Source organism: Nilaparvata lugens, chromosome 8 (assembly GCF_014356525.2).
Source record: "Nilaparvata lugens isolate BPH chromosome 8, ASM1435652v1, whole genome shotgun sequence".
Classification (NCBI taxonomy): Eukaryota; Metazoa; Arthropoda; class Insecta; order Hemiptera; family Delphacidae; genus Nilaparvata; species Nilaparvata lugens.
Genome location: NC_052511.1, coordinates 44,815,089 through 44,831,574, shown reverse-complemented (window position 1 = coordinate 44,831,574; position 16,486 = coordinate 44,815,089). Strand labels below are relative to the sequence as shown.

Genomic DNA, 16,486 nt, shown 5'->3' with positions numbered 1-16,486 from the left:
GTCAGCGGCGTCGATTCGAGTGGATGATAGAGGTTGCAGACCTTGTGGATCGAAGACTATCGACCCGACACTTCCTGGTTCCCTTTCTCGTGGCGTATTGGCATCTACCATGGTGGGGTTTGATGTGCTGGGAGTCGACAAAGTGGGATCTGTGCAACCGCCGTACATATATGAAACTTCAGAGTTTGCGGGAGTGTGATTCATTGTGTCAAATATGATAAATGCTAATTAAAAAGTGATGAATACTATGCAAAAATGCTTAAAAAAGAGACACAAACCGGGACTTACAGTGAAACAGTTATGTGCAAAGTGTTTGGATATTCAAAAGACAAGGTATTTATACTTAAGTTTTTTATAATGCTCTAGCGCCCCCATATTGAATATTGATTCCTGACTAGTTTACAGACTGTGACTTATTTTCCAACCGGCTTAAATACATATATATTCTTGACTAGAAAGTAATAGCAGTTTAGGCTTATAAAATATGATCTCTCTCTATAAAACATATATTTTTTACAATAACAATAATATAAAATTTTCTTTAAAACATATAATTTCTCTTTATTTAAGCTATGATTCCCCAAAAAGTAATACAAAGTTACTTCGCCTGTTTTCCTCAATACTCATATAGTTATCTATAATTTCATTATCCATCCACGACAAATTTTAATATGACTAGACTTGTCTTTATATTATCCTCAATATGGGTCTTGACTTAATTTCAAATAATTATTTAATGAGCTCAGCTCTCATCATCAGTCCCACGTTGGCGCCATGTTTTATGTCACGTTATTCTTTATATTTAAATAACGATTAGCCTCCTGCTTGGCATCAGTCGGTAGAGCATGAATATTTGATATATTATATAAATTAGGTCGTGGTTTTTTAATAGGACATAGTCTCATAAAAATCTTTATAGGCCCAGATATGAGCTTCCCCTATAACTCTTGTAATTCATTAAAAAATAAATATATATAAATATGATACTTATACTATAGTGTTGAGGAATTAAAATAAATTGCACACCATAAACAATTTGATACATATATTAACAAATAATGCAAAAAATAGATCAAGGCAAAAAATATAAAGAGCGATAAAAAATATATAATATAAAAATAGAACAATAATTGAAATCAGTAAAATATCACAGGCTAAACATTATACTCTAGATTTATAGCACAAACATTACCATGTGCCTTTATTTTAAATCATATGCATCCTTTTGCATGTAGCTGCGATATGAGCTTGCTAATACTTGTCGACTTGGACAATTCAATAAAAATAGGTTCCTTAAGATCGACTTGATAAATTGGCAACTAATAATCCAAATATATATATTAAATTCTCTAGTATCTAGTAGATTTCTTTGTATTGAATATATATTTTATCTCAGGGTGCAAGATTTGGCACCTGATGGAATAAGTAGAGCAATTCATCTAGTGAATTAGAGCTACAACAAATTATCGCAAATTATTGCAAAAATAATGTTCATCATTATGAGGGTGAGGAAGGCGAACAATGATTTGACGGATGGTTAAAACTGTAGATTAATTTTTTTAAGAACCAGAACCAGTGGAGCAACTCTTTATAAACTTCATAAAATGACAAATTAATATTTTCGTATGATAGGCGTTACTTTCATCATCAAGAATGAGCCAAATTACCACAAAAGCATGTTGAAACTCTATTCGAATAATAAAGGCTATACTGCCGGTTGTAGGTAATTCCAATCAAAAATTGTTGTAATATTATGTCATTTGGAGGTACCATTAAACAAATTTTGTTTTGTAAAATTGTATTGATAATAAAGAAGTTTCAAATCAAAAAAAAAATAATAATAATAAAAAAAAAATGAAGACACACTCTTTGGTTGCCAAGAAACCAATGACATGATTAAATCAGCACCTTTCTAGAATGTAGTTTGATGATTCTGTACTGTTCTTGAAGCATGCTTAGCAAGGGGTTTTCTTAATATAGACGCCCCTAAGAGTATGGATCATTTGCTACTAAATGAAGAAAATATGTTATAGATAAATTGAACATTTTAAGAATGTGAGAGATTATTTTTGAACTGTAAAATGATGCATTCTTTCCTGCAAAAATACCCTGCGGTGTAAAAAGTAAAATCTGTGAAGAGATGAACATCCATGTAGTAGTGAAGCTAAATTATGTCTTTGACATAAGAATGGAAGAAGTTGTTCAGAGTTCTATAAAAAACGCCCGACGGAGCACTCAGACGGAAAAGTTTCAGTTGCTTTTTGTTGCTCTACACATGTTTTTATGCATGTGAATCATGGATTCAGCCGTGAAAAATAACAGTCTTGTTGCAGTCCACCCTGAAACCGTCTCTCGTCGTCAGCTCAACGTATTTCTGGACCTGATTTTGTCATTGTTGACAGAGATGTATGGACCGAAATGTATTGGCCCCATCGAGCAAGGATATTATGTAAATAGTACTGAATGATTACTTAGGACAGTGAGAAATTCTCCTGGGAAACCAGCGTCTGTTGTCTTCTTCAATCCCATTTCATCCACCGTTCGGAATAAGGAATGAAGGATATCGGAATAAGGAATAAGGACTATTCTATCCAAGGATTCTGAAGCGTGGAAATACGTCTTGACCAGAGATGAAATTGAAATCTGAATGAAGGTTCGTTATTGATTGAATTTGGAGATAATCGTATACAATGCTATTCAATGTAGCCTATTGTTAAAGCATTATGACAGACGTCGATAATAATGATTCACAGGTATGAAAGAGTAAAGAACTTTGATGAAAGACGTCCAATGATTTATTTTTGCTAAAGATAATGCTGACTTATATCCTGGTTTAGGGATGTAGGTATGGACCATGGACGGAGCACTCCCTCCGATATGAAACAAATAGATTCATAGTTCTAGTTATTCTCAATTTGTATTTCAATGTGGGAAAATTCTATAAAAATGTAAATTTACAAATATTTTTTGTAGACATCGAAATGTAAAATGTATTACACAAACTAGCTAGTACAAACTAGCCTATTCGAAGAATATTTTTTGCATGAACTCTATAAGAGAAGTTATAGTTATTACACGACACCAGAGTAGTCTGTGATTGAAGATTAGGCACTGTCGTTGATGTCTATTTCTTCAGGGAAGCAGTTGAATCTAGTTCAAAGCAACGAACTATTTGTATTATTGATAATCTATTATACCGAAAATAATTTCCTCCAAATACCATACACAAAAATTACCACGTGAAGTAGGGTTTGATGAACTGAAATGAAGGTTATAGTTAGCTTTATTGAATACAATTTATAGTTGACACAACTCAGGAGGAATTAACAGAATCAAATCGATAGAAGGAAGAGAAAGAAGGCAGGCAATATATATCATAATGAAAAGGCTGAAGAATAATAATAAGAACAATAAATAGAAAAAGAAGAAGAGGGGAAGAGAAATAGAAGAAGAAGAGGAGGGGAAGAATAGAAAAAGAAAACGAAGAAAAAATGGAGAAGGAGAGAAAGTAGATCTTCTTTGAGATTGAGAAAATCTCAATAGAGAAATAAATTTCAGACGTAGAGTTAGAAAAATATGATGATGAAAAAAGAATAGCATAAGGAAAAGAATAAGAAGGAGAAAGGCAGTGAAAGGAGAAGAAGGCAAAGAAGAAAATGATTAAGGCCAAGAACAGAAAGAAGACAATGGATTGGATATGACCCGAATGAATAGATCATCATCTTCACTTCCAGTCCACTTCTCGATTATTCTAATCCAAGACATTTTTATCAGCCAACAATACGCCGCCGCAGACATGAATAATACACAGCCTGGCCTGCTTGCCCAGCTCGCTTCTCATGATAATTCATAGATAGACAAACTATCACCCACCCGCATGAAATATAGTTATAATAATGGCGAAGGCAGTGAATTTGGCGCGCACATTTTTCGCGCCAAACCATTGCTGCCAGCTACACGTGTTCCCGTTGCCAACCTAACGGCGCAAATGCTACTACTCTCCCATACACCACTATAGATTTACTTGGTGGCAGCATCCCTCACGGAAAACACCAACGCTCCCCATTCAAATAATGCTGACAGCATTGAGTGAATCTTACTACAGCGAGAATCAATGCATACTGTCAGCTTTCCCTATAGAAAGCATCAATGGGTCACATTAAACAATGCTGACAGATTGGAGTGAATCTAGGCGCACAGAGGCTGCTGGCAAACTTGAGATATTTATTGTGGTGCCCCCTCTCTGACATGCTCTCACTCTGCCCTCTTGCACTGCAAGCTGCAGGGGCAGCAAGCAAGGTGGTGGTTGCTCTGCTCCTCGCAAATATAATATCCTGGAGAATGGCCAGAATTATTATTGCCACCACCCCTACCCACTCTCCCCTATAACGATGCCCAGTGGACCAGTTCATTGTTGAAAGATAGAAAGTGCCAAACAGTAGATCAAAAGTTGCGTAAATCTGAGGTGAACAGGGCGCATGCAGGGTTCACGTGCATCTCTGTTCAATCCGAAAAGTGATTCTGATGATAGTGTGACGTCTCGTTGCTTCACAAAGCTCGCAGTTTGTTACAGTAAAGGTGTGTACAGATATACGCGCCGCGAACATGAGCAATTCACTTTTAATCAGCTAATTATTTACAGAAACGGTAAGATTCAGATATAAAAAGCTTGGCATCAGCTGATTAAAAGTGAATTGCTCATGTTTGCGGCGCGTAAATCTGTACGCACCTTAAGATAGATAGTGCCAAACTAAAGCCTAGACCCAAGTACAAAAACTATATAACCATATAGATACTTTGGACCTGGTTAGATCTGTGGTGAATAAGACAGAGTTTACGTGCATCTCTGTTTATACCAAGTGAATCATCACTTGATAAGCAACTTCTTCTATTTCTATTCTCCACATTATTCAAGAACAGTATCACTTTAACTCAAACTATTTGTTCAATACGACAGGTTTGAACCTTTGAAAATGCCATTTCAATAAGTTTGACTTTTATTCTTTATTCATTTATGCAATAACTACATTATCAAAATGATAGGGAGAGGAAAAATGAGGTAACCTTGTGCCATTCCTCTCCCAAATTTAGATAAGGTTACACATAGTCCGAAATAAGTTGTCTTGTAGTCATCAATTCACAAAATTTTCAGTGCTCAATTATTTTTATAAAGTAGAAAGCCCAAATCTGAAGCCCATTGAACTAGTTTAGTAGACTCATGTTATAAGGCGTAAACTATTCAAGTCATATTGCACTTGTGTATATTCTGGGCATCATTCAAAATCATTCAAGGTTTGCGTTTCATTGAATGAATGATGAAGTTTTCAATGAATGATGCAGCTAAACTGTATGAAGACTGCGAAGAGCGAAATAGCTGAACGGAACATGGTGAAAGATTTTTGACCTAATGGGAAAGAGGATTCCAAAAAACAAGTGTTGAACATTGAAAACTCCTCTTTCAGCGTACACAGAAGACTTGCATTTCATTCAGTCTGCTCAGCTGGCTTATAATGTTAGGGAGTCAATTATGTCAAACAGCTACGACTCCATCCGTAGTGGAAGACAGGTTTGCGGAAGGCGAGTGAAAGGCAGGACTCAAATGTTTTTAGTTTCCACCACAACAAGTTTATTGAAGACGTGATACTTCAACCGAAAAGGATAAGAATAGGATGAGAGTACAATATTGGAGAATAAAAATGAATGTAATATTCGTATTTCCTCTGCAAAACTGTTCGATCACACTGAATCTAAAATCTCTGGAAATTAAGAGAATTCCCAGGTATTTTTCTCAATGTATCAGTAAATGCTTCTCAAGTCACCATTATCACTCCTTCACGGTTCAAGGAATATTCTATGTTGGATTCTGTTCAGTTTGATACCCTTCGACTGCTACTAGGACATTCTATTTTTATAGTTATAGAAGTGTGAATACAGGATCAATTGCACCATCAGGGCCAAGCCACATGAGGCGTTTTTCAGAAGGACATGGCACGAAAGGACAGGAAGCTCTCCGATTGGCTGAATTGAGAGAGCTTCCTCTCGATACGCCAACTCAATCAGCAAATCGGAGAGTTTCCTGTTCTGTCCATTATAGTTTCTTGAGTAAACACTACTTGTACTTGCTAATAAGGAATAGAATCAAAATTTCTAACAAAAAATAAGGTGAGTTGAACCTGAATTCAGTCAAGATTCCTGGATATTCTTGACTCCTATATTAAAAAACCATAAAACAAGCTCTCACTTTTCATAACGTGTTGATAACCAGTTTCTCAATACATTAAAACTGGATTTATCCATTCAATTAATATTCACACATTTGACTTATCAAAAATTGGATAATGTTCTTCGAAATTAATGAAATTTTATAGTAATGAGTCTAAAACAGAATTGGATCATGATTGAAGGTATTTAGATGCTTGAAATAATGAGTGAGATTCATAATTATAGTTTCCAAACTGCAACTATCTTCTTGTACAAATCCGTAGTATTGATCTAACATAAAAGTCATGCAAATCCTATTTATGTTTTGGCAATAAAATAGCATACAACAGTTTGCAATATATACGTCCATTTTGGACTAATCTCTCAAAGTGTCAACCAGCAACCTGCTCTGAGAGCTGTGAACCGTAACCAGAGTGACATGAGACAATATCAATAATCATCCATCATGCAGCATGTGCAATTTGAAAAGCGAAAATGCCTCAGCTTGAGAAGTTTCAATTCACGGCAGACTGAGCCGATTTTGATACTGCGTCGATGGGAAAATGCAGCGTGCCGTTGAATTAATTTTTCTATTTTCGGGTGATTTTTTTATCCTCTTGCAGTAAGGTCTGCTCTAGCTTGAACAGATTTCATTTTTATAGGTTTGAAGAAAATATCAGTACACTTCGGGGTTGCATCTCGCGATATCTATTATGATGATCTGCCAAATGAAGACTATAAGTAAGATTAACGTAAGATTAATCAAACGTGAGATTCATATTATAGTAAGATTAAATTTTATTTCGATTGGTGCTACAGTTTGATCCTGAGTCAAATTCATTCGACTCAATTTTTGCTAAACAAGTTACAAGTGGTGGAATATCTTAAGCCATGTCCACACTGAACAAATGTTCGACAAACATGTTTGTTGAAACAGTTTGGGCAAATTTTATTATGTTTGACAAACAATGTTTGCCCGTGGCCAGTGTGCACGCGTCACCAAACAAAATATTAATTGTAAGTGGGAAGAATAGGTTTTATGTAATTTTTTTGTTTGACAAACAATGATTGTTCAACCTTTTTAAAATGTTTGTCCCTGAGCTCCTCAACAAACATGTTTGTCGAACATTTGTTCAGTGTGGACACGGTTTCAAATGATTGGTATTATACATTGTCCGAAAATTATAAGGTCGCCTAAGCCTATACGTTTTGTAACATATTCGCAGATAGATTAATTTTTGAATATAAATTATGCGATTAATTATCAATGATATGCTATTTCATCTCACCTGCAGCTAAAACAGTGAAAATACCAGCAGGAACTCCCAGGCCCAGCTTCATAACTGCAGTCTTATCAGCAATACACGCTACTGCTCCCATTATCAAAACTGATATACCGCATACAACCTAAAACATTATCAAAAAAGCTTGTGGAATCTCATAATCGAGATCTTACAGCAATTTAAACATTCATAGTACAATGGTAATTCCAATTCATGGATTGGAAATAGACACTTTGATTCATTACTCAAGATTCAGTTTATTAAATTTCAGATTAAATTTTCAATCACCTTTTGGAGCCCCCCTAAGTAGATACATTCTGCATCGACTTCCGTATATCACTTCACCCTTCTCTAGAGACAATTTCTCTATAGAATTAACCCTTCTATTCAGGAATCATTTCTTCAATTAGCTGACTTTTCATGTTATAACATTGCTCTATGTTCAATGTGATATTTATTTAGTGCGATAGGAATGCTGAAATGCATTTAGTGTAATTTCACGTAATCCCAGCTTCCTTGTACCGCAAATATTAATTGGATAGTTACATAGCTTGGAGAATCAATTTGCAATATTCGTTGATTCATTGTTCACTCAATTTGTGTCTAGTTATACAATCAGAAATGCTTTGCAATGTGAAAGGTTATGTTGAATTGGAGGTAGCTAGCCTGTTTTGTGTTTGAATAGAACTAATCAAGAAGAAAACATTTCAATACATGAACCTAATTAGTGGCTTTTAATTGAACGTCAAGTTCAGAATTGTGCTGTAATAATAATTATAGTAATTGCATTATCAAATTTTAAATGAAGCTGTCAAACACACAAAAATTATTCAGGATTTATTCAAAAGCTCTGAATAATTTTCTTCATAGGACAGACATAGGACAGACAGAGGCCAGCACTCGTATTGGAATGACGTTTTTCATTTGGAAATTTTCATTTTTAGTCCACCTCATATTTGTCAAAAACACTCTTCTAAACGCATGCATGTAGAAAAAAGAGATGGAATGAGTGCTGACGAACAGGGAGGAAAGAGAATAGAGAATGAGAGCAAGGTGGGTGAGAATTGAGAATGACGTAGTTAGGTATGCCTGTGACTAAAACAACAAACTTGTTCTTTCATCAGCGGTTCTTTTATTATTCATGAAGTTCAGCATTCGTATTCCCTTACTCCCACAATGCATTTATGATTGGAAAATAAAGGTCTCCAGTCCGGCCTAGAAGTTTTTTGAAACTTTTCTCAGGTAAAGTTTCAGTTTTCGAAAAATACATACTTTCATAAAATTGGAGTTTTGCACTAATATTTCCTTACACCCACGATTTTCCATGACTGGAAAATGGAGGCCTCAAGTACAGTCAACAATACATTTCTTTCTCTACTTATTCCAATAGCTTTCAAATTTGATTATAGGTTATTTTCTATTGGAGTGATAGTATTGATTTCAGGCAAGAACAATTGATTTGAATCAAGGAATAATTGGAAGTAAGAGGCATAGCGCTAGATTTAAGTAAGTGCCATAATTATTATTCCTCCACCTTAAATTTGTTTCACAATTCATTCTAGAGATTCAAGTAAGGAGGGTTTTTAATTTTATGGAAATGTTGGGTTTCAAATTAGACTTGGAATTTCAGGTTTTAAATGTTCATTTAAGTGGAGTTTAGACAAAATGGCCTTCTCAAGAAATAATTAGTTAGGAGTGGATCACAGAACGAAATTTCAATGGAAATGTCAGGTTCTAAGTTAGTGTCCATTCAAGTGGAGTATAGACAAGAATGGTTTTCTCGAGAAATATCTAAGAGTGGATCACAGAACAGAATTTCAATGGAAATGGCAGGTTGATTAGTGCACATTCTAGTGAAGCTCAGGAAAAATGACATTTCCAAGAAATAGTTAGAAGTGACAATTACAGAAGTGAATGAGAGGTTGTCGAGTTCCTTATCTCAGAACCTTTCTCCAACTTACCTGTAGAACTCGAAGTCGTAGTACTTGTGAGAAGGGGTAAAGAGTGTCAGTTGTGGTAAGCTTGGCCAGAACTGAAGGCAGATCCACATCGACTGCTTTGGCTACCACATCACTCGTCACCGAAGCTTTACGTCCGCTTGACATTCTCTGCAAAATAATCATACATAAAAATTTTTAAATAATCATATTTCAACTTCTCCTCTCTGCAGTTGTTGTGAATATTGCATCTTCTTGTTCACGCACTACACATGCTTCTCCTGTGTTTGTGGAACATAAACATAAGAAATAACTAAGTTGTTTGTTACATACCCTGTTGTATTCCAAATTAGTCCACGAATAACTAAATCAATCTCGTGCTTCATTTTTTCAGGATAACCAATCGAATGTAAAAAAACCTTTCCTTTTTAGTATTAGACTATGAAATATTGCAAATTCAAACATTGACTTAATAAAAAATAGCTGATGAACGATTTTTTCTTATCCAATATTGATATCGATGAATATTAAGGTGGAGACCGGTACAGTAGGAATATAATTTCCACGAGTTTAAATGGGACTATTCTTACTCAGCACTGTCAAGCAAGTATGAAATAGTCCTGCTAAAACTTATGGGAATAACATTTTCACTGTACCGGACACGTTCACTGATAATGATATGTGAGGATGATAACTTGATAACTAACATTTTTGTTCAAATAAGGATATAGTCTCAAATTGGCCTGAAAAGTGATCTTTCCTAAATTCCTAGGATAACTGATTTGAGGCCAAATATTGCAGGGTTGTTAGTCCTTCATCATCTGCTCTTTTTCCATTGACTCCACATAATATCCAAAGACGAACTGCAATTGCTGCACATTTATCAAGTAGTGTCTATTAGTATAATGATAATAATAGCAGTTACAGTCACTTTAAAAAAAGGAAAAAACTATATTGAGATTATATATTACAGAATAGAGGCTCTTTTTTGAATCATTCACTACTCGAGATCTCATACAAAGACTGCTGCCACTCTTTGTATCAAGTTTTATTACTTTCGAACAGTCACTTTCAATCGAGTTAGATTGATCAATGCGACTCCCTGGAATTCCAATAATGTTCCCGTTCCAATAAGACATACACCGTATATTTCTACATGATGGCAATTAAGAAGCCATTCTCCGAAAGTGTACAACAACGAATTCAATAAGTTGCAACAGAACGACAAGAATATGAAACCAGACAGCTCTCGTAATGCACGGAACAAAAGTTTCCAAATTAACGTATATTGTGCGTTGCTACAGCGTTATATTATTAGTGAGCAGAACACAGCTGCTGGTCTGACAAGTTCAGCTCAGTATTTGGCTGGCGAAAAGAGAGTAGAAGCAACACTTGATTGAGGCAATGATGATGATGACAGAAAGGGGGGGAGAAGAGGAAAAAGAGGAAGAAGAAGAAAAACAAAGAAGAAAAAGAACAAGATGAAAAAATTGTGAGGTAAAGAAAGCAAGTGGAGGAAAACAAGTGGAAAAGACGGAGGAGGTAGAGGAGGTGGTGGAAGAGGAGGAGGAGGAGGAGGAGAAGGAGGAGGAAGAGGAGGAGTAAGAATCGTGTAAAGGGGAAAAACTGAAAAGACAGATAGCAGATATATATAGGTTAGGAAGTGGGTTAGAATAGAGAAAACTCTTTTGAAAACTCAGATGATGACATGGAAATGTTAAATATGAAACAGAGGAAGATGGAAGTTGAGGTAGAAGTCGTAAAAGAAGTAGCAAGATAACAGGAAGAAGTGTAAAAAACAAAAAGGACAACAATAGCAAGAACAAGAAGAGGACGAAGAAGAACAAAACAAGAGATAGAACAAGAAGAAAACATGAAAAGAGCAAAAAAAGGGAAATAGAAGGAATAAAGTGGATACGAATTATGAGGAAAAGGATAAGAATAAGAACAAAAGGGGAGAGCGAAAAATCAATAAAGATTGAGCCAGAGAGTAATTTGTAAAGAGAATGCGACAAAGGCTGAAAGACAAGATGAGGATTTGAGAGCTGTAAAATCAGTCAACATAAGGCGAATTCATTTGAACGCCGGCGACAATTACTACGAGACGTACAGTTCAAGGAGTTGGGAAAGCAAAGAGACTTTCCCAGCGCTGGAAAATTCGATGACTCGCTTTTCCGCTTTCCCACTTTTCCCGCGTCGTAACTCGATCACCCGTCCGCCGGAGCTGTTTTCCTCCGCGTTGCAAAAGCGAAATTTATCGCGTGCAATCTGAGGCGTGTAGTCTAAGGGGGGTCAGATGAGGAAAAGGGGGAAGGGTATTGCGCCCCCAAAATCGCTCAAGCATCCAGAAAGTCGCTTTCATATTTTTGTGGCTAGCGAGAAAATATTGTGTCACCCTCCCACACCAAACCCTCGAATTTGCCTGGGAAATAGGGGATTTCCTTTCGAGGATATCGAAGAAATTATTGCCATCAAAACAGAATGCAGCAGCTTGTTCCCTGTAAATGGAAGGGTGCAAAAGTGAGTAAGTCATTTCTACCAGGGTGTTCAACCTAAAAATGCTTTATCTCTTTGTCATTGATACCCAGGTTTACCCCAAAAAGGTACTTCCTCTTGAATTTGAATTCTGAGCGACTTGCTCCTATAATGGTGCATATACGAACTAGTTATTACTACTAAAACTGTATGACTAGATTATCTAGTTACTCTATGATATGGCACTGTTTCAGAGCTGGGACGAATCTATTGCGCGCAATAGAGCACTACTTCTTCACTATATAATTGAAAAATGTATATTATAATATTGCTTGAAGATAGTTCCAATGGTCCAGCATCATGTTCAAATATCTAATTACAGTGACTCGCTTATACAGTATATCAGTAATTCATTGTCTTGTTCTATAATATACAAACTTCAAAGTTTTCAATGGATGAAAAGTTTTAGTATTTTGCAAAACGATGATTCCATAGAGTTGCATCAAGCGCATCACTAATCACCATAGAGTTGCTTTCATACTTTTTGATAACATTAATTTTTTGTTATTATTATCTGTTATATCTCATTACGATGATCCAATTCAAAAAAATTGTTCAGTTAGATTCAATGTTCAAGAGCAACTACTCATTTTCAATTTCGAGCAGTTAACTATTTTTCTTTGTTATGAAAAATGAAAAATCGTATTTCATGCTATTTGGATATTTTCTCAATAATCCAGTAGCACTATACAGAATAATCTTCCCCAAATGAAGTCCTTGAATTCAATAGTATGTAACTGATACGATGTCTCAACTTCCCTATCTAACCCAACAAGAGAACTCTTGTGGTGCACGAAAGCACTCAAATACTATATCTTATTCTCTTTTCTGGTTTTAGTGAACTTAAAGTAGACCAGGAAAAACGACTTGCAACGAACAAGCATAATAAAACAACCGTTTAATGATCGTTGTCATACATACATGAAAAGACGGTTCTCTTCATACAGTGCGCTAGAACACCTTTGCAACGGGGTTTAGTATGCATTTTTGAATATGTTGCTTGTGAGCAGCAGACGGCAGGAAGAATAATTCATGAAGGAATTATATTGCCTCTATTGGGCAGAAACCGACTTTGTAAAGACCAAACCAACATATAATAGTATTAGTATTATTGAGCAACGAATACAGAATACTTGAAGATCAAAGACAGTAATAGGACAACAAAGTTGAGTTTTATCATTGTCGTTGGCCAACAAAGGCCATTTATTACCCTCAAACCAACTACAGTGGTATTATGTTGTATGGAGCAATTATAAAATTATAGCTTATGAAGAAACTCGTGGAGAAGTAAGTAAATAAGCATGGAGGCTTGCTCTAGTCACGTGTGAAATTGATTTTAATTATTTCATCTACAGGGACCGGCATAAAAACCTGACGATTTTTGAGGGTTAATAATCAAAGTATGTTTTGTACAATTAAAACATGTCATATATCAAATTAAAGATCAACTTCTTGAATTTACAGTGAATTACATAGATCACTCACAAAGTTTTTTAGTTGAAGATTATGTCATCCAAATGTTTTCCATTACTTTTCAGACATTCACGTCTAATTCTAAAATTTGCCATTGCTCACTCAATCATCACTTGTGGAATTACTTCAATTTCTCGTTGAATGACTTCCTTTAGTTCTGTGTTGCAGTTCTTCGATTATTGGCTGCCCAATAACGGTAATTTTGTTCATTCACAAATCCCGACAAATGAAAATGTGCCTCGTTACTTGAAAGAATAACGGCATCCTGGTGGTCATTTTCGATAATGATCTCGCAAGTGGCTTTGCGATGTGCCACTCATTTGCATTAATTAAGTTATTTCACTAATATTATCTTATACGAATGGAATTTCAGATCGGAATGATGATTTCATCTTACACTTCGATCAGAAATGGCTAGCGCAACAGAATGTTTCGCTGCTGAACGTCGTGGAGACCGTGTAACAGCTACTCTTACCGCGTTGTTTTCAGGCGCTCTCACAGTCCGTTTTCGGCCTGTTGGTTCTGTTTATAAAGCAGACGACGTGTTCCCAAAATTCTTAACCCACAACAAGATCGTATTCCCACTGGGAACAGGCACGTGTCGATTTAAAATGAAATGTCTGCGAAATAAACGCTGTGTTAAAATAACAGAGTCATTATTTTTAAAATAAGCTTCAATCACAAACGCTCGATGTTCACTTGACCACGACATGGCTACTGAAATGGCATGAATAGACCTGTCGATGTATTCCCGCCTTTGCAATGACAGTGGTGCCAACATAACAATTAATACAGAATCGTCAGATTAATATGCCGGTCCCGGTGTATTTATCTTTGTTTATGAGTAAGTCAAGTCCTGTTGACAAAACATCAGGTCTGAAAGTAAACTTAAGAAACTCTTGGAATCTCAGGAATCACAATCTTCAAAGACATAAAGTGAACTTGAACAAGTTATTTCGCGTGATAAAAAGAATAGATGTTTTAGTTTGCTTTTCAAACAAATTACACGTTTCAAATTTACACCTCCGACAAAAATTGAGATCTCATTATGAAATGATATTAGTACAAGAAAATATATCTTCACTATTCTCATATATAGAGCAAGATTGATTATTTTAATCGATTTATTGCCCAGCTACAGCAGCCATTTTAATTTTCCAGAAGGGTAATACGGTATGTCTAACATGTGTACCACTCAGTACTTTCTGCTATCTACTGGTAAAATCCCAGAATATGTTCCGTGTTGCTGACCAATCAGGAAAGAGTAGGCGGAGCTTGGAGAAATGTCTGAACCCATGTTATCGTACTCAATTGGGAAACCAGTTTTAAATTCTACAGAACGTTTGCGGCACCAACACTATTGTTTGGAAGTGAAACATGGTTACTTTCCAAGCGTGATGACGTCCCCGAATTAAGATGTAGCATGAAATAAGATTGCTAAAAATCATTATAAGAAATCCCTGTAAATAATAAAAATTACGGTGGAGGTAATTAGAAAATAATCTTTACTCATCACTGGAATTCCATCATACATTTTCACTTCGTCATTTAGATCCTAGAGCTCATGCGAGCTTCCATCCTAGAGCTAATCTTTTATTTACATGTGAATATGAGATAGAAATGTGAATTCTAAGCCGAGATAAACAATCACTCTGATAGATTTACGATCACCCTTACTGAGATTGGCAAAACTGTGCTATCTCAGTCACCAAGCGCTCATTTTTCAAACGACAATTTGAAGATGGATCTGTACGAATTGGACAGCCGAGATAAATTGTCGGCATCACTCACTTTAAACGCTGACCAGTCTGGAGGTAAAAAATATATTTTTGTAGCCGATTTATGGTGTATCGAGCTAGGTGTAGTACACGGTAGCTGACAAATTCTCGTAAAAAATCGTCCTCCACAATAATTTTGGGCGCAGGTAGGCAACCCGCCGAGTCAGCATTCTGTCATCTATAGTCTGAAAAACAGTGAACACCAACCACTTTGAATACTAGATTGATAAATGAGAGAGCCGGAGAGAAAAAGAAAGCGAGTACTCTATATGAGAGTGAAAAGTTAAGAGAGAGATGGTAAGAGAGAAAAAGTGAAAAGATGGGGAGTGAATGAGATTGATTGATTGATTGAGTACTTTATTTATGTAGATTACAATATATACTGGCTTATACACTTATACACAATAGCTTACAATACAGCAAAATTATAGATGAATTTACATAATATAGACTAAGAAAATAATTATTGAACTGTATATGATATGAAAAAGCAATGTAATATAATGACTATAGATAATTATATTGTTATGCATCTACATAAATTGGCGGAGCTTTGGACATATCAATGTCCATTCTTCGGAAAAAATATTCTTTTGAAAGAATATTGAGAGAGAGAGAAAAAAAAAGAGCGAGAGAGAGTGAGTAAGAATAGGTGAATAACGGAGATATGAGGAGAAAATATAAACATTATAAACATTAGGCAGGATATTATATGGAAATAGTGGGAATGCTGGAGTGAGAGAAATGGGTTTTAGGGGAGATCAAAATTGATTCATTTGTTTTTCTCTTGCTAAGGTTAAAACTGTTTGTTCCCTTTTCCATTCAACTTCGCCAAAACAATTACACAGAATAATTAATAGAATAACAACAATATTTGCAATGAATGGGAGGAGGAGAGTAGAGAGAGGTGAGGAAGTGTGATTGGTAATTTTTTCAACCATTCGCTTTTCAAGCTCGTAAAAGACTCATTGCAAAAAAGGTAGCAATTGAAAATAATTATAAAATAAACAATAAAAATGAAATACTATCATTCATAATATCAACAGATATTTGATTTGAATTTATATACATTACACAATATCAGGCTTATATAGGGAGGATTGGATAAAATATCAGTACCGTAGGTGGCATGTCCAAATTGAAAAACCAAAGCCCGGTCAGCTCTGAGAGAGGATATGAAAGGGTGTTTGAGAGAAAGAGCTCTAGATTAGGCGAGATATGAAGCGATAGGTTATGTGAGAAAGAGTGAGAAAGAGAAGCAAAGAGGAAACAACTGAGA

The 16,486-nt window shown here is 35.6% G+C and overlaps 1 protein-coding gene across 1 annotated transcript in view; it reads right to left on the bottom strand.

Moving 5' to 3' along the window:
- Window positions 1-15,362, bottom strand: part of LOC111043274 — a 31,865-nt gene extending 16,503 nt beyond the window's left edge. The window contains exons 1-3 of the mRNA XM_039434878.1: window positions 15,221-15,362; window positions 9,446-9,592; window positions 7,491-7,608 (exon numbers count right to left, since the gene is read on the bottom strand). Coding sequence (XP_039290812.1) covers window positions 7,491-7,608; window positions 9,446-9,589 — 262 coding nt within the window. The 5' untranslated portion in view covers window positions 9,590-9,592; window positions 15,221-15,362. The remainder of the gene's footprint in view (window positions 1-7,490; window positions 7,609-9,445; window positions 9,593-15,220) is intronic.
- Window positions 15,363-16,486: the final 1,124 nt, after the last annotated feature.